The sequence below is a fragment of the Megalops cyprinoides genome, chromosome 17 (assembly GCF_013368585.1).
Source record: "Megalops cyprinoides isolate fMegCyp1 chromosome 17, fMegCyp1.pri, whole genome shotgun sequence".
Lineage (NCBI taxonomy): Eukaryota > Metazoa > Chordata > Actinopteri > Elopiformes > Megalopidae > Megalops > Megalops cyprinoides.
In genome coordinates, this window is record NC_050599.1 from 19323910 (window position 1) to 19347603 (window position 23694).

A 23694-nucleotide genomic window follows, 5' to 3' on the forward strand; every position below is an offset into this window, starting at 1 on the left:
ATGCCTTCACATACACTGCATACCTCATCCAGAGATGCCCACTTGGTATGACATGGAATGCCACTTTAAAATGGATTGTGACACTTTACTACAGTCTGTGTTTGTTCACATGTGTTTATGAAGCATTATTTCCTGCTTGTGAAGCAACATTGACTTCTTAGGCAAGACAATACATTGAAAGTGTGTATTATTACTGCTAGAAAAACCAGATTGCATATCACTGTCCACCAGATCCTCTGATAGTTTGATAGTCCCTTAATATATAAAGCTCCAGTCTGAATTAAAAGCCTTGAAATGAATGAAATTTCCTTTTCTGGGAGCACTCTAATTCTTGAATGGTTGTATGCTTTTTCAGAGGGGTTAAAGGGCAAAGGATGGCAAGCATCTAAGGTAGGGCTCCATCAAAGTGTTCTGCTGAATGTCAGCGGAGCTTTGTCATCATCATAATCTTAACTGATATCCTCTCCAGCATAACTTGCGCTGAATATTTCTGGTATGGATTGCGCAAAGCAACAAGGTTAATCGCAACAAGGTTAAGAGGGCTAAAATCTGACTCGCCACAGGCAGTGTTCAGAGCCTCGGTAGGGGGTGGCTGTCTGGAGGATCACTAAGCTTGAGTGATAGAAATACAAACAAATATCACGTGGAGTTCGCTGACTGAAGAAGACATGAAAGTAATTCTGTTGAATGCACTATTTTAAGAGGGTGGTTTTGTTTGTGTTTTTGTATTTATTTATTTATTTCTGCTTAAAGCACGGAAGAGATAACTGTTATTGTGGAACTGTAAGTCTTTCAAAAATATATGTGCTGGTTATTTGCTCTGTATTCACCATTATCATCAGATAATTTCAGGAAACACTCCAAGAGATATAGAGATATAGAATGTAAATATAGAATGTAAATATCACAGATCTGAGCTTTGAACTTTGTACGCACGGAATAACACATACCATATGGAAAATTTGTGAAGTTTTCACATCAACATCATAACAATTAAAATATTATTGATTTGTTGAGTCAACTGCTGTTTTTAAAAGGTTTTCATAAACTGCAATATAAAACTAAATTTCCCATAGATCAATTTGGGGGCATTACTGACACCTAGTGTGGGATTAATACAACAGCATTTTGCTCCTGTGCTGAATGTAATGTTAGCATTGGCAAAGAAACATGAAATCCTCCAGAGATGACGATCATTATAGTGTCATTTATTACACACAGGAGATGTTATACAATGTAAAGACTTTTAAATAAGATACATTAATGAATAAGTAAGAATATGTTTGTGGTTCACATGTTCTGGAAAAGAAAAAATGAGCCTTCACTATTAAGTTTATTGCCAACATTACAAATAATGGCTCACAAACAGAAAGCTCAACAACGCATGTTGCTTACCTTAAGATGAAACCATTTAATGTCACTTGGAACAGTAAATCAAAGCAAGTATATGTCTGTACTTAGACACAATTAGTGTATCTCGCTTATAAATATATATTTAGAATATTCAGCTTTAACTGGAAGCAGGTTTACTATCGCAGTTAACATCAACACAGTTCCATAAAACATTGAAAATGCAAAATGGATCCACCACTTAAAGGAAGAGAAATATTGACCTAATATAAATATTGATATGACAAGAACAGTCACAATAACAACATACGATGCATTTACCCAACTCTTTTAGATCATCCGTCATGTAAATCAATCTTGTACTTTCACTGAGCACAGTGGTGTCCTAACAAAAGAAAAAGATTTAATTGATTTGACTGGATGCCAATTGTCTTCTGTCATGTTTTATGATTCATTCAAATTTCCGTTTTGTAGTATCTGTTTATTTCCTGATGTCTTTCCTGTACTAAAATATTAATGTTGAAGCAATTAAAGGAGCACATCTGACATCCCTCCTTTAAGCACGATGACGTCAGTTGTACCATTTGAATACGGAAGAACCTGAAATCAGCCAACTGTGAAGAAAACATCTATTCTGAATTTCTTAAACAGAGACAAGACAATGGCAGCAATCCTACAGGTCTCTGCAGCAACCCAACCAACATCCTACACAAACAAATCGTATGACGTCTGATGAAGGCATGACTGGACACAGACAAGCGTGCGCTCATATTGACAGAAAATTAATTCAAAGCTTAACAAATCCAGCCTTTTGAAATGCTTTGACAAATAAAGTGCAGAAGTCTGCCAAAGGGAGGACTGACCACACCTTTTCCTTAGCCTCTATTTCAGTGTCTTTTGTTGGCCAATTAAAGAGTGTAAAATGGGATCCAGAAGAAACACGTCCGCTGATTGGATTAGAAAAATCCTTCAGTGGCCTGCCAAGAATTTAATCTGGTTTTTATCCAAAGTCATAGGTAAATCCCATTGACGGTCTCGATGGTGGCTTCCTTTACGGACCGGAAACAAAGTGAGATTAAAATCATTAAAGCTCATGTGCCTTTTTGCCTCACCTTTGGTGCTAAGAAACAATTCATAGTCGGTGATTCTTTCATATAGTGGACATCATTGGACATCATGCAAGAAAGTGTGCAAACAAACAGCTCTCAATAATTTATTATACATTTGGTTTTTGACTAAAAACCCTAACGCTATTAAGAGACCATACCAGTCATGCATCTAATTACTTAGATAATAACTTGCCTTTCTCTGTCTTTGTTCTCATTACAAAGATTTATTGGCAGCCTTTTTTTTCTCATATCAATTGCTAAGATGGAATTTTGATACAGTATATCAACATATAGCACTCAAGACAGGCATTCAGGTTGGCTGGCCTGAATCAAAGCCGTCAGATTGTATTGCCATATGTTAATTCAACCAAAACTCCACCTAATCTAGCTTCCACAGAGAAGATGCCACCTTAAAGCTACTGTTCTTAAATGTATCTCTCTTCCAAAATATATATTCATCAACTTTAAAAACAATGTGCAAAGCAGCAATATTTACACAGTTATCAGATATCAGGAGGGAATTAAATTAAAACACAAAGACCATTGTTTTCCTGATGCTACATCAGCGTTCACAGTTTAAATAAGAACAACAAAATCACTTACCCTATATAAAATATTGAATGTGCTAGTAGCAAAGACTTTTATTCATTGTATTATACTGGTCCCTGCTTTAAAAGGTGAAATAGGAATAACGCCGCTAGCCAGGCTGTGAAAATTTGGAGACTCACAAAAAAACCCAATATTGTATCAGTAGAAGACTGCATGGAATATCTGCCCTGTCCCTGGGTCAAGTAACACTCCTATTACAGTATAAACATGGGACTATTCAGTCCTCTGACATTGTACTTTAACCTCAGCTTTCACCAGTCAACAGTAAACAACATTATATGTTTGATGGTCAGAGCTCAACACAAGTGTTGAGTGAATTATGGCAAAATTAATGTTTTCTAAAGTGTGTTGGTAAATGGCAAAGCACAAAGCCTGGGAAGTGAAGCATCCATAGCTAGCATGGACCGTACCCTCTGTGTTCTGGTGAAGAAGTTCAGTGTAGATGACATGATGCAGCATCCACCACTGTCAGTCTTACCAAAGAAATAAGAAGGCAAACTGTCTGATATTATAGATGCTATGCCCTTTTTAATCACACTAAGAAGGAATTCAACCAATACATGAAACAGTCTGGCCCTAATTCTTTATAAGAAATTTAAGACATTGCTCTCTTTTTGTGGAACTTCTCTAGCATCTCTATTCAGAGAGAAAATACATTCTTGTGTTTTAAAACTGAGAAATTTGCAATATGATAAATTTCTTATTGAGCACTAATGCCAGACAGTGTCGTGTCTTGATTGAACTGACAGTTGGCGAAAGAGTTAGATATCAAAGTACAAGACACATCAAGGCTCACACCAAATCAAAAGTTTCAATAATACTTTATTGCATACTCATGAGGAAAGCAAAGGCTAGTTTGAGTGGAGGTGTATAATTACAAGGTTGTAACTGAACCCGACTAAAAGTTTTGATTTGGTAAGAACCTTCCACAACAGTGTTCACTACGCATATGGTTGCTGATAGTTTCTACAGCTAACTGCTGATCCTGGATCGGTTTCAGCTTTTTCAACATTGTGACTGGTGTTCGGATTAGTGCTGGGTAAACTGATCCCGAATCAGCTCTTTGGAGGAAAGGAAGTGCCTAGGGTGCCTGTACCTTAAGGCATCCATCATCTCTAAATGTGAAACCTGTGTTATCTTGGAATGGGGGTGTTGCCTTGATAGTAAACACTCTGCCAGTAAAACCTTAGTCTGGACTGATTTTGATCGGTGTGGTCTGATGGTCTGTGTCCAGCGGCGGCGCGTCCCGGGGCCGGTCACCCTAAGACGCGAGAGGAGGGCTTGCTGTGCAGGGTCAGCTGCCGGGAGCTGTACCCCGACATTCCAATTCCCATCACCCCCAGCAGCATGGCCATGCGCGGCATGAGGGGGCCCTCCCCCTGCTGCAGCAGGTTCTGGGCGGCCTGAGTCTGAAAGGCGAAGAGAAAGGAGTCACCAGTCCTGCCGCTATTCTCTGACGCAGCATGCGGCGCGGCCCTCTTGTTTGTGTCTGATTTTCTGTCCTTGAGAAAGTGCGTGCGGTGCACTCTTCTCAGCCCAGCAATTGTTTTGCCATAGGGGAAAAGTCTCAATAATATTTCCACTGACATTTTTATTGCTGAAACAACACTCCGGCTTTCTGTAACAAGGAGAAAGAAAGCATATGAAGTGGATCAGAAAAGTTGTCCTAGAGTTGCAGCCCGGTGAGGTAACAAAAGAATCTTAAGTGACGTTTATTGTCTGTAAATATGATCTTAGGTTTAAATCTTTCAATGACCAATTTATTCTCTAATAGTTCTGTTGAAGTATTGAATGGTTTTGACTTCACGTTTTAGAGGGTGAAATAATATTAAATAAATGTAAGGATAGGAATATAAGGAAATGAATTAGGGCTGTTATCGTATATGTGAGCAAATGCTCTCTGTGGTCACATATGAGATTTAAAAAACAATAGTCATTGCTGGTAAACTCTGAGTCAAAGAAGCATGTGGGTCACAGTAAACATTACATCACTGCATTGTAAGTCCCTAGGCTAAGATCCCCCCCACCCACATGAACAGTTACTCAACTAAAGTGTAATAAGCTGACCTTAATTATAATTGAAATTGATTCACCTCAAGTGCCAAAGACTTGCTAATTCTAGCTACAGCTGTCAAAAAATATAATCAGATTTACAGTCAGGATCTTAAGAACCAATAAAAAACTATAAAGTTGAACCAGAGCTCCTTTTGTCAAGCAGATCTTTTCAAACTAAGGAATACATTTGTTCTGTACTCAAAAAAATATTATTCATAATTAGGGTCATACCTAGGGTCATAATTTTTTTTATTTCAGAGTGTTAGCTAATATTTAAATGAACCTGTACATGCCAATATACTGACATTAATTGTTTAATATACAGTATGTTTCTACACAAAGGTCAACGGCGTCAAGGAAAGGTCAGAGGAACCTATGCAGCATGACAGCGAATGCTTGTTTATCCATCTGAATGAGCATTACATACTGTGAAGGATGACACTGCAGAATCTGGGAGATTTAAGCTATCGACTCACCTGTAAGCCTGATGTAACCTAGGGACAGCCAATTAAACAGAATTAACATGACCCTGCACACTCTCGGGACTGAGTTTTAAAGCCAGATCCTTTCAAAGCAACCAGCATGTTGATCTGTTTAATCTCCCAGGCAAAGACAGACAGACTGCCTGACTACTAAAGCTGCAAGTTGTCATGGTAGTTTGTGTAGGTGCATTGAATCGCAGGTGAGATGTGAATTTATCCACCATCGAATTGTTCACTCAGGAATCAAACAGCTACGCTGGCATCTGAAACCTTTTAGATATTGTGTTTGGCGCATGGTGAACATCATCAACAACCATGGCATCAAACTATTGACTCACCTGCAGATACCTGATGTACCCTGGGGTCAGTCGTGGGATTCGGAAAAACATCTTGGCTTCCTCCGGGGTTTCCTTGGGATGACAAAATAACCCCCCAGCGACTGTGCCTGGTAACCTCCCACAAGTAGTTGGGTCCCTTCTTTCTCTCCTTCCCACCCTCCACTCAGATCTCCACCATCAAAAAGCTGTCCCCTGTCCGGGGACACCTGCACTGCCGCGACTGTATCTGACCTCTCCTGAGAGTGACACCCAGAGGGGGTATATAAAGACTGTCTTAGTTGCGTAACTCATCACATGGTGTGTGTCTGTGGGGATTATTGAAGCTGCTGGCAAAGAACCAGAGGAGCTGATGTGCAAACATTTACATACACAGTGCAGGCGTGAAAACCCAATTGACAAAAATTTGTTCGCTGATAACAATAGACAACAACAGGCCGGCATGTGGTGCAACAGACGAGCATCTGATTAACAGAAACTGAACTGGCCTGGCTATGTGCGTGAGTTCAGTGCCCTCGTTTTGTTCGCACAACAGAAGAATGCTAATGAACAAAGCAGAAGAGCCGATTTTCCTGTGACGTTGAAGAAGGCCTTGACGTTTCAAAATGGCACGTTTTGAAATCAGTTCTTAATCGGACAACATCTAATTTCTTTTTGTTGTTATTTAATTCAGAGTTTCTCAAATACACTTTGACCCTTCCCAGGGTGTTAGTTTATTTTTTGGACATACTTTCATCCTGGATAGAAATGACTGGTTAATACATCTGACTATGATTATGTTCCCTACCAGTGTTTGAATAAACATTGTACTTTGTGGTACGATTACTAGCTGTTTTAAAGAATGGCAATGGAACAATAAAATAGCACTGTTATTTTGAATGGGCGGCTGTGGTGACAGCTAATGTTCTCATATTGAATTTAAGTATGAACACAATTCAAGTTTGTGTCCTGTTAATTGTAAACAGGTACCAATGAAAGATTAAAACCAAATGACTCCCATATTTTACTACACAGTCTCATTAAGGAATATGCGTGTGGGTAGGGCATAATTACCCCTTACAGAAAACCAACACTAAAGCCAATTAGAAAAGCCCTTCAATCATATTTAGATTTACAGTGGGATTGCTCTTGCCTGACTCTATTTTCCCAGCAAATTGATTCCCTGGGGAGCAAAAGTTGGTGTTACTTTATCTCATTCTCCAAAGTTGATGCTGCACAGAGATCCTAAATATAGCATTAAGCCCTCATCTGGCAAGCCTAAGACACGGAAAGACTGTAAATGGTTGAAACATGCTATTTTCAGATCCCATCACGAAACATGTCGTGTCTGGCAATAGTGTGGCTAGTCCACGCCGGCCCAATTCCTCTCTCTCTCTCTGGCCACACGCAGGGGGATCAGCCAAATCTTAAGCCCTCTTTCAACAGACACTCTCACGCTGAGTTCTTCAAAAACTACCCTAAGCCCTCAGCCAATTGGGACTCTGTGATATTTGGCCACCATTTGAGCTTGTCACCACAATTCCTTGACAGCCTCTGAAAATTACAATAAGTTTTTTAATTTAGTACAGTCAGTTTTCAGTTTGCAAAGCAGTGTTTGACAAAGATATATGCCTTGCCTATATGACTAGGATGGGAAGAGAATGTTATTCTGTTAGTTTAGTACACATGTATTGGGGTAAAAGAGAACGGGGGTCTAACGAGATCCAGCAAGACCCACAATTGATTCAATTAGAAAGGAGCGTACATAAAATCAGCTCACTGACTTTTCCATTCAGTTGTAATTAGGGATGAGGACACTTATCCGAAAGCAGCTTATGATCCAGACTGGACGTTATACTTTCAACTGGTTAAAGCCACTCATTAGACACATTGACAGAAAAACAATGCAAAGCGTCATTGCTAATAGCATTATGATGCTCATTTGCATTAATTGTAATGCCTTAGTGAAATATAATGATTAGGGGAAGGGGATTTCTCAAAATCATTGAAAATCGCAGGAATAAACATCAACATTGCACCTATGCTGTACTTTAAAGCTGAAGAATTCATTAATGATGGCCCCTATCACTAAAAACTCTGTGAGGGCAGAACAATAAATTAAAATACACCTGGCAGAGATATACATAAGGTACATGTGTAATCAGCCTGCAAAATCATTAATGAAACTTAGCCAAAAGTCTGTCATTGTGAAAACCATTAGAAATCTGCGTGGAAAAGCAGAGAAAGAAAGTGTCATGGAGTTATTCATATTCCTCTTTGTAAATTTTGAAATCAGGGTAGCATGATCAATACCTGTGCTAATTAATGTCCTATTGCACTTTTTAATAAACTGACATTGCCAAGTTTTGAGGGCATGTGGCAAGATTGCTTAAAGTTTGGCTTCATTATTAAGTAACTTAAATGTGCATGCATACAGACACGCTTGGACAAGAGATGTTGAAAGACTCTGTGTCACAGCCTGGGTTGAGATACATAAATTGTACTCACTGCCATATACACATATGGCTGAGTACAATATGGCTGTACACCCCTGGGCAAGTGTACATTACATTGCATCCTGTTAGCGAAGGTACACTTTCAAACCTCTCCCCTGTGGACTGCCGTGTGTCTGTTAAACTGACACAGCTGTAGCCTTGAGGCCATTCTACACTGTTGAGACAGACTACGGTTTAATCCCCATCGTCACCTTCCATCCCCGAGGCTCTTTGTTCACAAAAAGCAGTACAGAGCAGGAGCTGCACGAACCCACTGCCATATATTTTCAGATGGATGGATTAACAGATTATTAAAATAACGCGTTTAAAACATCATACAGAAGAACAGATCTGTGCAGCGTCTGTTCTAAACTGAAGCCCGTGTCAGTACGTTGGTATAATACTGCTATAGTACCTACTTGTTTGCAGCAATTACTTTTAAATCCAATAATCTGCAGAGAGGCAGAATGACTGAGGCATGATGATTGAGGCAGGCACCTGGTTCAGAGCCTCATCCCACTCAAACTACGTCACTAATGAGCGCTGTCAGACAGGAAGGACCCCTGCGACTTTCAGCGCTCGAAACCGAAATTTGAAAGCGGGAGGAGGTTGTACGCAATAAAATATATTTGCAGTGAGATTAACTGTGAGAACACGGGCCATACTTGTAAAACAGGTTATTTGTAAACCTTAATGTGCGCCTTTATGGTGATGGGAGACGAATACTGCAGCCTCCTGGCTGGCTAGCTAACTAGCTAAGACTCCAGTATTCCGTGAGCCTATAGCTTGCTAGCAAGCTATTAAAAAAAAACAAATAGCTAGATCAAGATAGCTAGCTCGTTCAAGAGCTGTCGCTGACAGTTGTGTTTTGCGATTCAGACATTCATCTTTGGAGCAGAAACCTTATAGACGTCGGAGCCCTTGTGCATTTAAGTCATTTTAAAGCCTTGTTCTGGGTTTGGAGTGGACTGTGTTGGAGCGAATGAGACAGTTCACCTGTCTTGCCAGCTAAGTAACACGAACCACAGGTAATTAAGCTACCAGAACACAGCGCAGAGGTAATCTCTGTCATTTAAACGGTTTCCCTGACACTGTGAATTTCAATTTCTTCCCATGGCTGTCAGCTAGCAATCATTACGGCGCCTTGTACTGTACGTGATGTGAGCTATTTGTATGTTCCGAACTAAGCTAAACAAGCTACTGCGGCGGTATGTAGACTATACACTAGGGTCCAAAATTATTGGGACACCTGGGCTTTTCATGGTTAAATGTGGATGTGTCCATGTAGCTATTCGTTTTATCACTCGAACCTAATTTATGGTGTGGCGGAAACAGTTACGTGTTTTGGCAACTATTAACATTTTCACAACATTTTCATTAACATCTTATGTGGTTGGCACACGATTGCCTGATGACTACCCTTATTTCCAACATTTTAATAATATGTATGACATTAATTCTGCCAAACAAACTGACAATTCCATGACATTAACTTAATTTTAAAAGGTACTTACATACTTATTGAGTGCAGACAAGTGAACAAAAATGACCATCACTTCAATTAGGCCTAATTGAACGTTGCCCTGCCCCCTACTTGAACACTCATACTGAAGCCTATATAAACCTAACAAGGCTGGAACATGGTCACAGAAGATGAAGCTGAAATTGACATTGACATTGACATAAATATGACTTTCCCAATGTCTGATGGAATATGCAGCAAAAATATTATGGGTATTCAGAAAAAAAGTGAGTGTTCCAACAATTTTGGACCCCAGTGTACATAAGGGATTGGGATTGTCACATTTCATTTTTCAGTTCACTTACCTGGTACGGCACAGCCTTGTATCATTTAACGTGCTGAACCTGAGCGTGTGTTGTATAGAGAAAGTGGTTAACATGTACACTGTGAGAGTAGTCCTGGACAAGGGTGTTTGTCAAGCAGATGAGTAATAATACTGCATTTGTGACAGTAGTTGCAAGTTCGGCTGGGTGTAGCGTAGACTAGTTAACCATTTCCGACAATGCCATCTTTGATCGTTATGATGCCTGTTTCTTGTGTCTGCGTTAATATTTTTAGTTTCTGCAGTGGAATTTTTTGTTATTATGAATGGAATTGTGTACAAACCACATTGAGTTGATGCTGCATGCTTATATGTGAGTTGAGCATGCTGAATGTTAGCAGTAGGCCTCTGGAGGTTTGCTTTGTGTAACTGCGTTTCAGTGCTGCCTTTATTGTCACTGACCCATGACACTGTGCATGCACCTCATAGCCATGATGAAAAGGAGAGGGGAGCAGGGAGACGCTCACAAGAGGAAGAAGAAGCGCTGTGAGGAGCCCAGCTCTGAGGACGATGACGAGTCCCTCCAGGCGACCAGCCAGGGTAAGAGTGAGACGGCGCTGTGAGCTGGCACGGCTGCATCCTGGGTTTTGTCTGAGCCACCTGATGCCTCCACGGGAGATTACTTACTCTGTTCGATAATCTGCGGCTCTTAAACGCAGCAAGTCGTATCGTTTCCGACAGGCGAGGGCCTAATATAACCCGCACTGATTGCGCTGCCCGAAATCCCATCCACATCGGCCAGTCGGTGCAGCATTTGGCCCAGTGCACAGTTTCAGTTTATTGTGCCTGTAGACAGTTTCAAGCAATGATAATTGTTTGTGTGTGTGTGTGTGTGTGTGTGTGTGTGTGTTTCAGACTCTAGTCAGAGTGACTCTTTCAGTGACACCGAAGACCAGAGACCGGCATTCTCCATGGGGTCCCAGCATGCACCACAGACAGGAGCATCCCAGGAGAGCTCCTCCAATAAGTTTTCCATCTACAACAGTGTGTCACAGAAACTAATGGTAAAGTGTATTTGTGTGTCTGTGTGTCCCTTTCGGGGAGGATTTCATGGGTCCAGATTTCAGTATGTGCTCATCTGTCTCAGCCTTTGTGTCTCCTGCCACTTAAAGTTCAATGATGTCCATTTATTTCTTTGCATCTCCCACTACCCAGAATTAACACCCCACCTGCATCTTTCTCTCTCCTCTGTTTCTCTCCTCCTCTGTCGCTCTCTTTCCTTATGCCCCCAGGCCAAGATGGGTTTCCGGGAAGGGGAGGGGCTGGGGAAGTTTGGCCAGGGGCGGCGGGAGATTGTGGAGGCGTCGACCCAGCGTGGCCGAAGGGGCCTGGGCCTCACGCTGCAGGGCTTCCAGGGAGAGCTCAACGTGGACTGGCGGGACGAGCCAGAGGTACCCGCCGTCGCCACCACCGCTGACCAGTGCGCCACCAGCTCTGCACCTCAGGCGCTGTCCACTCAGGCACGCTCCAGCGTCATGCTCATTGCCTTTCCCCTGTGTGTGTTCCAGGCCAGTGCGATCGAGCAGGTGCAGTGGTTCCCAGAGTGCTCCACGGAGATCCCAGATAACGAAGAACTGAGGGACTGGATGACGGTGGGAAAGGTATTGGACTTGGACTCGTTTGCATACAGGTCCGTGTGTGCGTAACAGACCAGAAGGGTCAGGGGAAGGTCTGACTGCTCTGTGCACAAAGGATCTGGGTCTATTGCACATTGACCTGCATCCACTTATTCACATTTCATGCTGATGGATCCTGAGTAGCTTTGTATTACTTCCAGAGGAAAATGAAGATTGAGGATGAGACCGAGTTTTGCAGTGAGGATCTGTTACACAGCCTGCTGCGGTGCAAGGTGAGTCACAATACACAGTGACAAACAGAGTGTAGTTATTGAAAGGTCAGTGTGAACTTATGAGTAAAGTGTGTCGGAACATGTGTGCTGTCTGCAGACTGTCTTTGATGACCTGGAGGGGGAGGAGATGCGTCGCGCCCGGACCCGGTCCAACCCTTATGAGACCATCCGGGGGGCCTTCTTCCTCAACAGGTAACCCGCTGTGCTCCAGCTGTCTCCTGGATGAGGGGCAGTCCGATGCTGGGGTTGAGACACACCGACACACAAGGCCCCGTTCCACATGACGGTGCCGTGTTCTCCTTTTTAAGTGACCAGAATCAACCTTCGCGTTCTACACTGCTGGACTGCTGCGCTGCATTCATAAGATAAGTGTGAACATGTTTCATTCACGACTATCTTGTTTCCTGCAGAGCCGCCATGAAGATGGCCAACATCGACCACGTCTTTGACTACATGTTCTCCAACCCAAAAGATTCCCAGGGGGTAAGCTTATTGCTGCTGGGCTGAGTCTGTACTGAGAGCTGACTAAGAGAAGGTAGATCATTATGACGTGAACTTTCCAGTGTTCCAGCTTTGCACGTTTTCGTATTCAGCAATGCAACACTTTACTCTCCAGCGCTCAGCACAGTTATGATTCTTCCGATGGACCTCACCTCCATTAAAGACCTTCTGTTAGACTCCAGCCACACACCGCCATGCGGTGTCTCGGATTAATAACTGTTAATGAGAGTCGCTGTCAGTGCGTGCGCTGTCCCTGCGCCCCCTGCAGAAGCCACTGACGCGGGAGCGGGACGGGGAGCTGCTGTATTTCGGGGACGTGTGCGCGGGTCCCGGGGGCTTCTCCGAGTACATCCTGTGGCGCCGGCGGTGGCACGCGAAGGGATTCGGCATGACGCTGCGGGGCCCAAACGACTTCAAGCTGGAGGACTTCTACGCCGCTCCCAGCGAGCTGTTCGAACCTTACTACGGTAAGAGACGTCTCGTACAAAGACGCGCGCGCCAGCAGTGCCCGTTAATGCCATCCACCTTGCTGCTTCTCACCCGTCTCCCCTCGTTTGCTTGTCCCAGGAGAGGCAGGGGTGGAAGGAGACGGAGACATCACCCGCCCGGAAAACATCAGCGCGTTCCGGAACTTCGTCCTTGAGAGCACAGAACGTCGAGGGCTGCACTTCCTCATGGCCGATGGGGTAAGCGGAAGGCAGAAATCGCCTGTTTAACCTGTCTCTGTGGCAACATGAACTCTGACTGGCATATCTGTGTTTTTGTTATGTGCCGTTGTGTGACTTTGTCTGTCTGCCACATTTATGGAAATGGGATTCCTAAGTCATACCCTTTAGCATCTGAAGCCATTATAGTTTTGTAGATGTAGGCTAGTGTACTGAGAGGGATCCAGGCTTCCAGTCACTATACCAACCTCTTTGTGAACTCAAACTGCTATGCATTGAAAGTGCCATCAAAATGCACTTTCATGCACTGTCATGCCTGTATTTCTTTTGAGCGCATAAATCTGATTAGATGAATCCATCACTACTGTGGCTCTAGGAACTTGTTTGCTATAATAGGGCATTGTTCTGATTTTTTTATTGGCTCGAGTTTCACACTGCCGGGATCTGATTGGCTGTGTGTTATTTGCAGGGCTTCTCAGTGGAGGGACAGGAGAACATCCAAGAAATCCTTAGCAAACAGTTATTGCTGTGTCAGTTCCTTACAGCACTCTCTGTCGTCAGGACAGGTTCGTCTCCCTGTGTTTCTAATAGTTGTCACTGTTTTGTACTCAGTGCATCTGAATAACTATGAAAATTCATCTAGACTGGCTCTGCAAGAAAAAAAAATAGATGTTTAGATGTATTAAGCACACATATATTTGCTTTGTAAGAATCAATTAATATGCGCTTGGTATGTCCAACTAAAACCTTTTTCTCGTGTTCATTTTCATATTCTCATTGACTCTTTACTGGATGCTTGAATTGAAAATGCATGATAAGCGATAACAAGAAATTATACTACTTAATGTGATCAAATATAATTTCTTGTAATTTATCTGAAAAGAGCTCTGAATGATAAATCATGTTTTCTCTTTTCAGGTGGTCACTTTGTGTGCAAGACCTTCGACTTGTTCACTCCTTTTAGTGTGGGTCTGGTTTACCTGCTCTACCTCTGCTTCGAGCGAGTCTCCCTCTTCAAACCCGTAACCAGCAGGCCTGCCAACTCAGAGAGGTCAGCCATACTTAAACCCTGACTCATAGCTGAGCTGTGGCCATATTTCAGTTCAGACAAATGGCAGATATATATCTATACTTAATCTCAGATTTATAGCTGATGTACAGCCGTAGTCAAACGCAGACTCGTAGCTGATACACAGCGATGCATTAACTCAGATTCATAGATTATATATGGACATACTTAAACTCAGGCTCATCACTGATATATGACCATACATAAACACAGACTCACAGCTGATATACAGCCATGCATAAACTCAGATTCGTAGCTAAAATATATGGACATACATGGATTCAGCCTCATAGCCTCATATGTGTGTAGTTCAGCTTAAACTCATAGCTGCTATGACGTGAGACATTCTGGAGCTAATATACAGCCACACTTAAACTCAGACTCATGGCTGATATACACCTGTAGTTAAGCTCACACTCGTAGCCACTAAGATGTGAGATATACTGGAGATAATATACAGCCATGCTTAAACTCGGACTTACAGCTGATATACTGTGTTGAGCTTTTGCAGAAGTGTCTTACCTACTCCCTCTCATCAGATATGTGGTGTGCCGGGGCCTCAAGCCTGGCTCGGACGCAGTGAGGGACTATCTGTTCACCGTCAACCTGAAGCTCAACCAGCTGAGAAACACAGATGCAGACGTCAATGAGGTGGTGCCACTAGACATCATCAAAGGAGACACGGATTTCTTTCAGCACATGGTCACCTCTAACGAGAGGTAAGGCAACAAGCACTGTCAAATGGATGTCAACACTCATGCTGAACTGAAGATAGTACACCCATTGTAACTAAGGAACTCATTGTGAGTGCTCCAGACACGTACATGTAAAAATTACTTATCCCCTGCCTCTGCTTTCTCTTGCAGTCACTGTGCAGTCCAGATAAAGGCCCTGGCTAAAATTCATGCCTTCGTCCTGGACACGTGAGTCAGCCATCTTCCTTTTAAAGTCTGCTGCTGTGCTGAAAGACTTCTCTACGTGGGTCTGCTTGTGTCTATCTCCGTCCTCTGTGATTCCATTTGTATACCCATGCTTGTTGATGGCATGAATCTGTATGTGGGTGCAATCAGTGATGAGCTTTGACGTGTTTGCTCTGTAGTCATTCTTTCAGTCTCAAGGTCTGATTGTGTTTTAGTCTGAGGCTTTTAATGTGACTGTGTGTCTTGCCCTTCTCCCTTTCTCTTTCCGTGTGTGTATCTGTTCATGTGTTTGTATGTGACCTGGTCTATGTCTGTATTTCAGGACTCTATCAGAGCCCAAGCAGGCGGATATTCGTAAGGAGTGTCTGAAATTGTGGGGGGTGAGTTCTTGATTTGGGACAGGCAGACATGGGGGCTGCAGTGTGTTTAGGCTCTCACCGACTGCTCACTTTCTTTCTCCCTGCCTCTCTGTACCTCTCTTCAGATCCCTGATAAGGCCAGAGTGACTCCTGCTTCCTCCGACCCCAAAACCAAATTCAATGAGCTAATGAAGGTGTGGCACCCGCCGAGTGTGTTTGTGCATAAACATGAAATGAACCATGCATTCTTTGAACCTGACTTAAACGTCAGAAGAGGATAGACTGAAAAACACATCTGTGTATGTCTGCGTGTGTCATACAGAGTCAGCAGTCCAATGCCTCGTGTCAGTGTTGTAGTGTGTGCCAGCTCTGTTCCTCTCTGTGCCTCAGGGCTCGGATATCGAGTCGTTCAACTCCAAGCCCACCCCGCTGAGCTCCAGCACGCTGGACAAGGTGCACCATGTTCTGGACTACCGCTGCATCGTGGGCGGGGGAGAGCAGCTCTTCCTGCTGGGCCTAGGGGTGAGTTTGGTCCATGGGGGAGATGGACATTGGACTGGTTAAACTTTTTGGGGTTAGCCAACATTACATTAGCACAATGGTATGGCACAGTAGCTTTAAGAGGTTGGAGCTCATTTGATTGATAACAGTGTAAAAACATGGATAAGTGTTCAAAAGCTCCAACTAAAAAAATTCCAGGTAGTGGAGGAAACTCTGATCTTGGAGTGTTTCATGTCAGTTATAAGCACCTCTTTTCCTGCAGAAATCTCAGATCTATACGTGGGACGGCAAGTCGCCCCTGCGCTGGAAGAAACTGGAAAATTTGAAAACGGAGCTGCCCAGAGACACCCTGTTGAGTGTGGAGATCGTGCAGGAGCTCAAGGGAGAGGTGCGGCACCCTGATGCAGCCAAACGGTCTTCACGCTGATAGGAAATCACCCACATTGTGTTTCAGTGTAGTTCAAAACACAAACGAGAGCAGCCTGGAAAAACTGAGTCATATATCTTCAGTTTCTAGAGCTGTGACCCTCACAATGACAACGGCTTGTAGTCATCTTGTGGATCTCAGAAGGGAAGCAGGGATTGGCCTGGTAATAGACCTTCAGTAGGTCGTATTTATGGTGTCGAAGAGAGTTATCATTCCCATTCTGTACATATTTCCCAGTGCTCCCTGTAGTGATTTGGACGCTCCCTTAGGATGTGTTGTCTTTCAGTGAGACATATAAAGCTAGGCCATGCCTTACTTTTGAAGTTAAAATGTCACTGTTGCCTTTTTTTGCCAAATTTATATTCTTATACAGTAATTATTCTCTACGGTCTCACACGTGCGAAATCCTGTGAAAGCAATAAAATCGCACTATGAAGTCACAATTATGTATAAAAGTTTAATGTGGGAAGATCTTCAGAGTACAGCTCCCAAAATCACCTGAGTGAGAGGGGATCCCATTGTAAAGTTTCACCCACGAACACACCTGCTGCTCAACTCTTAACCAAAGATCCTGTTTGTTAGAGATCATAGTCTGGATCAGGGATCCTATCTGATAGACATCTGTAGATCCTATCCTGTAGACAGCTGTAGTGTGACTTCCTGGTTTTCTGCTCATCTACAGGGCAAGGCTCAACGCAGGATCAATGCCGTGCACGTCCTGGATGCTCTGGTGTTGAACGGGACTGATGTCCGAGACCAGCACTTCAACCAGCGGTCAGTCACATTTCCACTCATTGCTCCCAATAGAGATGAACTGACTGAAGCAGTGCTCCACCCAAAAATTTTTACCCTGTCTAATGCTTGTACACTGTACAGCACACACAGTATTCTATTCACTTAACCTTGCCTTGAACAGTGTCATGGGCTCTTTCACATGCAGTCAACCCAGAACACAGATATATAACAAGTCATTGTCAGACAGTTACACTTAGAAGGATATTTTAGAAGTTTTTTCCTAATTGGATAAAGCTTTAAATTTATTGTTAAAGTAAAGTGTCATACTGCCTACACTGACAGTGAGACTCCCTCTCACTGAGACAGAGAACTCCCAGCTGGACCAGCATCACATGGCAGCAGTTGTCCCATTTCATAACCATTTCATGGTGGTCAAGTATACGCCCATTTATTTTAACTTATTAAACGTCTAGGTTCAATTTTTAAAAATGTGTGTTGGACTACATGACAGAATCCAGATGGCAGAGAAGTTTGTGAGAGCTGTGTCCAAACCCAGTCGCCCCGACATGAACCCAATCAGGTGAGCCAGTCCTTGAAAACTCACCTCCCCCCAACCTCTGGTTGGCTGTGATATTGTGACTCGTGTGCCTGGCCACTGTGCTCTGTCTGGAACATCAGTTGTTGGGAGTAGGGAATTATTCATGACTCTTTAATGTATTTTTCTGTCAGAGTAAAAGAAGTGTACAGACTGGAGGAGATGGAAAAGATCTTTGTGAGGTAAGGTACAGAACTTTCCAGGGCAGATAAAACCCCATAAACCCTGATCCAGCATCAGTTAACCATACCCTTATCCTCAACCATATTTGTGCAGAAAGAAGAAAGAGGCCGAACCAGGGTCAGTGCAGGAGGCCTGACTGTGGAGTATGGAGACGATGTGTGTTCCTGTACTTTGGGCAGCCAGTCGTCATCGCTCATGTTTGTCTGCTTGTTGCTCTGTCCCCAGGCTGGAAATGAAGGTGACAAAGAGCTCGGGGGGTGTCCCTCGTCTCTCCTACACCGGCCGGGACGACCGCCACTTCCTGCCCAATGGCCTCTACATCATCAAGACCGTCAATGGTGAGAGAGAAAGAGGGGTTCATGTGGTGTCGAGAAGGCTCTGGTGTGTTCTGGTCCAATGTCCCGTTCCCGTTCCTTTCCCCATCCTACTGTCTGACTTTCTCTCTCCTGCCCTCCGGCTGCTAGACCCCTGGACGATGGCGTACAGCAAGAACTCCAAGCGGAAGTTTTTCTACAACAAGCTGACGAAAGACTCCACCTATGACCTCCCGCACAATGCTGTGGCCCCCTTCCAGTACGTACCACAGAGCACCCGAACCCAGAGTTAACCCTGTGTCTGAGCCTGTCTTAATCTGGATTCAGGTTGTTTACATGGTTTACATTTTACATGGAATCTGCTAAATTTTAAGGTGACTGTCTGATGATTTACTGGAAGATAATACACATTATATACATATATCTAGATTTGTGTTTGGTGCTCTGTTCACCTCCCAGTCTTAACAGATGTGTTTACACCCTTTGTCCTCCTTGTATAACCACATGTGAGATGCTGATACTCTAACTCCCCTTGCTCTGTCTCTCCAGTGTCTGCCACTTTGAGCGCTTGTTCTGGGCGTGGGAGGACGGGGTCAGAGTGCATGACTCTCAGACTCGAGTGGACCCCGAGAAACTGTCCAAGGAGGACGTGCTGGCCTTCATCCACCAGCACTACCAGCCCTGAAACACCAGGGCTGCTCTGAAAGACTGTCAGCCCCATAAATCCCCTGTTGTGTGGGGTGGAACCACCCAGCGAGGCCAGAGCAGCCTCCAGCGATACTAAAAACCACATCTCACCATGTTATGTTTAAGTCCTCTGTGTGTACTTCTATTATCCTTTTCTCCCCCTCCTCCCTAAAAATCGAGCGTGGACTTTAACAGTCATTCAACACTAGACTCTGACTAAACCGCTGCCCCCACCCCGACTCCCAACCCCCCTCCAACCCTGTCTGGCTGGATATGGGGATAGGATCTTACCCATTAATTCATTCTGGGTGAACTGCTTTGCACTGAAACCCTGTGTAATGAACAGAGGTAACTCCCAGTATGTGTTAAACATGTATTAAAACCTGTAGCGGATTAGTGCATGCCTTTTGCGCCACGGGCAGCAGGCCACCAAACGTCCTTGCACCTCCGATCATCTTGAGTTTGTGTCACTGCCAGTCTCCTTCAGTCTGACACCGCTGCCCGCCTGAGGGGGGGTCGCTGATACAATGCTGATACATGCTTCACCCCCACAGAAAAGATAGCAATCATGTTCAAATGCAGATATAACAGCTATTTTAGTGATTCGCGCCATGGCATACATCACAGATATCAACTGCTCTTTCATCACGGGGCCGTGTGGCATAAGTGAGTGAGTTGGATCGGTAGCTGGCATGTCCTAGAGGAGATGTACTGAACGTCTGCTCCTGTGTCTTGTTTTTTTTCCTGCTGCCTCGTGTGGTCCTTTCACCCTGGTTTGGTTTTGTTTGTAAATGTTGAAGATGAAGTCTGGCGAATCAGACGGTTCCTTTGTATTTGATAAAAAAAAAAAAACTGGCGAAACGGTGAAATCCACAGAAGCGTTTCTGACCGTAATAAAGTGTGCTCTAAAGCTTTTTCAGTCTTCCTTTCACTGAATCTGTAGGGAAAGATTCAGTAGGGATTATTTTGCAATACTTAATGCAGGTCATGAACAAACTGTGACCTCACACAGATATTATGAGAATTTCTTTGTGTCTGGAATTGTAACTGCATTTGTGTAAGTCTGTGGAAGTTGTCAGGCTCATTGCACAAAGACTCACTGGGTCACAGAGCCACTTAAAAGGAATGACCAGACTGACAGTTTCCTATATTTTATTTTTAGCTTACAGGCTGACCTTCAATGCTAAAGGTCAAAGTATTACATCTGGCATATGATGTTTAATGTATAACTGCAAGCTACAAAACAGAACAATTTTTTAATCAATGAATGGTACCATTTTAATGGCCAGGTATTTATAGAAACATAATGTTTTAAAACTGGATGCAAACTTAGTACGTTAGATCCAATAGTGACATTTCTGTGATCATTAATCAGTTGTCCTTTCTAACCATTTTAAAACCAGTTTGCTCCCCACATCCATGCAGCTAATGGCTTCATGAGTATTCTCGTTGATCTGATTCTCCAGCTGTGGCCCTTCAGCACAGTTACTATGGTGACACTGCAGTGCAAGTGGCTAGCGTCAGCTGCAGCTGCGCATGCATTGTAATACAGGAATCCATGCAGGCACGGCACATGTTACAGAATGGCTCTTGTGCAGCCATAACATCAAATACACCCTAGTTAATTACACTTCAGGAGAGAGAAAATTACATGGTACACAAAGACAGTACATGGTGCATTCCATTGGTCAGAGACTGCTGAGTCCCCCATGTCATAGAAGCCTACTGAATATCTTGCAAGAGTTTGCAGGTTTGCATTCTGTATAGGTTTGGAGGATGCAGGTTTGCATGGTTTGCAGGTTCAGAGGATGCAGGTTTGCATGGATTGCAGGTTTGCATTCTGTATAGGTTTGGAGGATGCAGGTTTGCATGGTTTGCAGGTTTGCATTCTGTATAGGTTTGGAGGATGCAGATTTGCATTTTCACTTAGCTGCTTTGGATAAAAGTGTTTGCCACATGAATAAATGTAAATGCACAAACAAAAATGTGGCTCAAATCATGCCATGATTTATATGCCATAAATTATAGAACAACAACCCACATTACAATTATACATAACTGTAAACATGTATTACTTCAACAAATAGCCGTTTTTGCAATGAAAGCAAAAGATGGTGGTGACATGCTTTGAAGAAAAACAAGCACAAAGATTCCCAAAGGCCTACGTACAACAATGCAATGTGCAACTCTGCCATCTAGTGGTCAAAAGTGTCAAACAAGATGCAATTATGAACGTCCCACAAATGAATGCTGGCACATACAGGCACGATATTAAGCAGTAATTAATTGTAACACTGTCAATCATATTACATGTAATAGCTTGCCCTTTGCTTTAAATAGAGTTTTGCATCTCTGTAATGTACTTAAATAAACTCAAATTCAGATTTCTTCTTTCAAAAAATACTACCTATTAAAGCTGCTGCACATAACTGCAAACTGATATAAAATGACCACAGTGTGAGAGCAATGTTACAGTTATTGCCTTTCTGTATTTGGCATTGGTAACGGTAATTACTTGTCTATAAGTGCAATACTCTCAAAATCATCAAACATTCTGTGAACCATAAGGCCAACACAGCTAATTAGCATCACTGCATGATAGTAAGTGCACATGTGCAAGTGGTTCTGAATTTGTACAATAATCCTAATTTCTTCAACCTGCCCCTCTGCACACTGGCAGTGCCTTGCACTGTTACTCAAAAGCTCAAGGTGTTTCAGAGGGGTTCAGCTGAAGCAGGTCTCCAGCACAACATTCTCAGTATTAAACCGGTCAAGGCATAATAATATACAGATGGAAAGACAACATCAGTAAATGAAGGCATACAGCAGTACATATATGGAAGACTCTGACGATCAATGCAGTGATTCGCTATACCAAGAAATAGGTGCTTCCAGTCTGAGAATGCTGTCAGTTGTAGAGTTACATTCAATCAGTGATTGACTTACACCTGAAGCACAGGATAACTTGACTTTGTGATGCCGGCGTCCCTAAAAACAAGAATGAAGACCAAACCACACAGCAGTGTAGGGCTGGAAACGCACATGGCTGCCGCTGATGAAGGCATAGCAAGGGGGGGGGTCTCTGAAGAGTCCTAGTTGATGAGGGCGTAGTACAAGAGCACGCTGATAGCCAGCAGGGCCACAGACAGCAACATGTTCCGCCTGTTCTCCCCTCGCAGCATCTCCAGCTCACACTCTGCGGGTAAAAACACCCAGCGTTCTCAGATGCACAGAAGCACGACCTCTCTCACACACACACACACACACAGGGCAAACACAGTTTGGATGGCCTGTGGAGGAAAAATATTTCTCACCATATTTTTGGATCCTTTCTGTCATAATGGTCATTTCATCCTCCAGAGCTTGTCTGTTTGGAGCAGAGAAACACATGTGGTTACATCTGGCTTTTCACATTACAACTTAGAGAACTGCAGAATGTTAGGTGGCAGGGCAACGTCATTGTTGGAGGGATATGTTATGAGGTGAGGTCTGGAGAGCTGCAGCACTGTGTCCTGACAGCAGTGCATTTCAACGGCTAACAGCGGCTATGGAACTGCACTTACACTCAGAGAACATACTACTATTGTACCCTACAGGCACTTAAACTGAATTGCTTAACCAAACCTAAAGCTGTGAAAAGGAGTTACATGAATGCTATGCGGAGCAAATCAAATAGTATTGATATTATTGACATATTATCAGCACTCTTTTTAGATAAACAATTATCACGCGAACATGTTAGAACCAACAAAAAGGTAGGTCGCAGTACACATAAGAAACATATGGGACAGGCAGGTGAATGTTATGGACGGACACAAGAAAGCCTTTGACCTAAGTTTATCATCCTACCTGTCCTGCTCAGACAGCTCCTCTCGTCGCCTCCTGAACTCGGCCCTCTCAAGGCTATCCTGGCAAAGCGCCCGACGTTCCTCGATACGGTCAATCTAACACAAAAGAAGACATAAAGTACAAGGTTGAACAAATAGCATTGAAATTATTTTAATTCAAAACACCACGAAGACATGTTGGAAATCGGCGCTCCTTCTTGGTTTCAATAAAGCTGTAACAGTCTTCAATAAAAATAACAATCAATAACGAGCACACACACGACCGAGAATATGTTCATAGCACGCACGCAAAATGGAAAATGTTATATATTTAGATTAAACATTACATTTTACAGCCGTAACATTAGCATGCTATCTAGCTGGCTCTGTGCTAGACTCCAGTCATCTAGCCATAGCTTAAAGCATCTCCAGATTTCCTCAGCAAGACTTCACAATGGTCTAAAAACGCAATAAAAATACTGACCTCACTGGCGACGCTAATTTTTTCTCTCTTTTTTTCTTTTGATTTGGTCATCCTGCTTTCCCTGTTTACAAGTACAGTAAATCACACCAACCGCAATCAAGCGTAACTGTGCTATTGAAATCTTCTCCTATTCTGACACGATACCGGAAAAGGAGACTGTAAATATGCGCTCATTGGTCCATCCATGTTCTTCTGATTCATTTCGATGGCAGGTTTTATGTTATTGTGTGAAATACTGCCACCTACAGTACCGACGGACAACCTAAAACAATGCAATCATCGAGGATTGACAGATGTCAGATTTGAGTAAAAAAACAGTT

The 23694-nt window shown here is 43.2% G+C and overlaps 3 protein-coding genes across 3 annotated transcripts; 1 reads left to right on the forward strand and 2 right to left on the reverse strand.

Annotated features, from left to right (window-relative positions):
- Nucleotides 1-4091: 4091 nt before the first annotated feature.
- On the reverse strand, nt 4092-6101 carry zgc:193593 (uncharacterized protein LOC564090 homolog). The gene is made up of 2 exons (XM_036549280.1): nt 5944-6101; nt 4092-4477 (listed from the first exon to the last, which is right to left on the reverse strand). Exons 1-2 carry the CDS (start codon nt 5992-5994, stop codon nt 4325-4327), a joined length of 204 nt encoding a protein of 67 aa, XP_036405173.1. The 5' UTR covers nt 5995-6101; the 3' UTR covers nt 4092-4324.
- A 2882-nt stretch (nt 6102-8983) lies between these two features.
- On the forward strand, nt 8984-19958 carry cmtr1 (cap methyltransferase 1). The gene is made up of 24 exons (XM_036550101.1): nt 8984-9442; nt 10688-10798; nt 11114-11262; nt 11491-11649; nt 11767-11859; nt 12036-12107; nt 12205-12299; nt 12518-12590; nt 12877-13075; nt 13176-13294; nt 13743-13839; nt 14192-14324; nt 14882-15061; nt 15209-15265; nt 15585-15642; nt 15747-15815; nt 16012-16143; nt 16385-16510; nt 17232-17323; nt 17796-17864; nt 18014-18061; nt 18288-18400; nt 18527-18635; nt 18926-19958. Exons 2-24 carry the CDS (start codon nt 10690-10692, stop codon nt 19059-19061), a joined length of 2487 nt encoding a protein of 828 aa, XP_036405994.1. The 5' UTR covers nt 8984-9442; nt 10688-10689; the 3' UTR covers nt 19062-19958.
- Nucleotides 19959-20353: 395 nt separating this feature from the next.
- Nucleotides 20354-23511, reverse strand: ccdc167 (coiled-coil domain containing 167). Its single transcript, XM_036550102.1, has 4 exons — nt 23375-23511; nt 22913-23007; nt 22378-22430; nt 20354-22259 (listed from the first exon to the last, which is right to left on the reverse strand). Exons 1-4 carry the CDS (start codon nt 23423-23425, stop codon nt 22156-22158), a joined length of 303 nt encoding a protein of 100 aa, XP_036405995.1. The 5' UTR covers nt 23426-23511; the 3' UTR covers nt 20354-22155.
- Between the last annotated feature and the right edge of the window lie 183 nt (nt 23512-23694).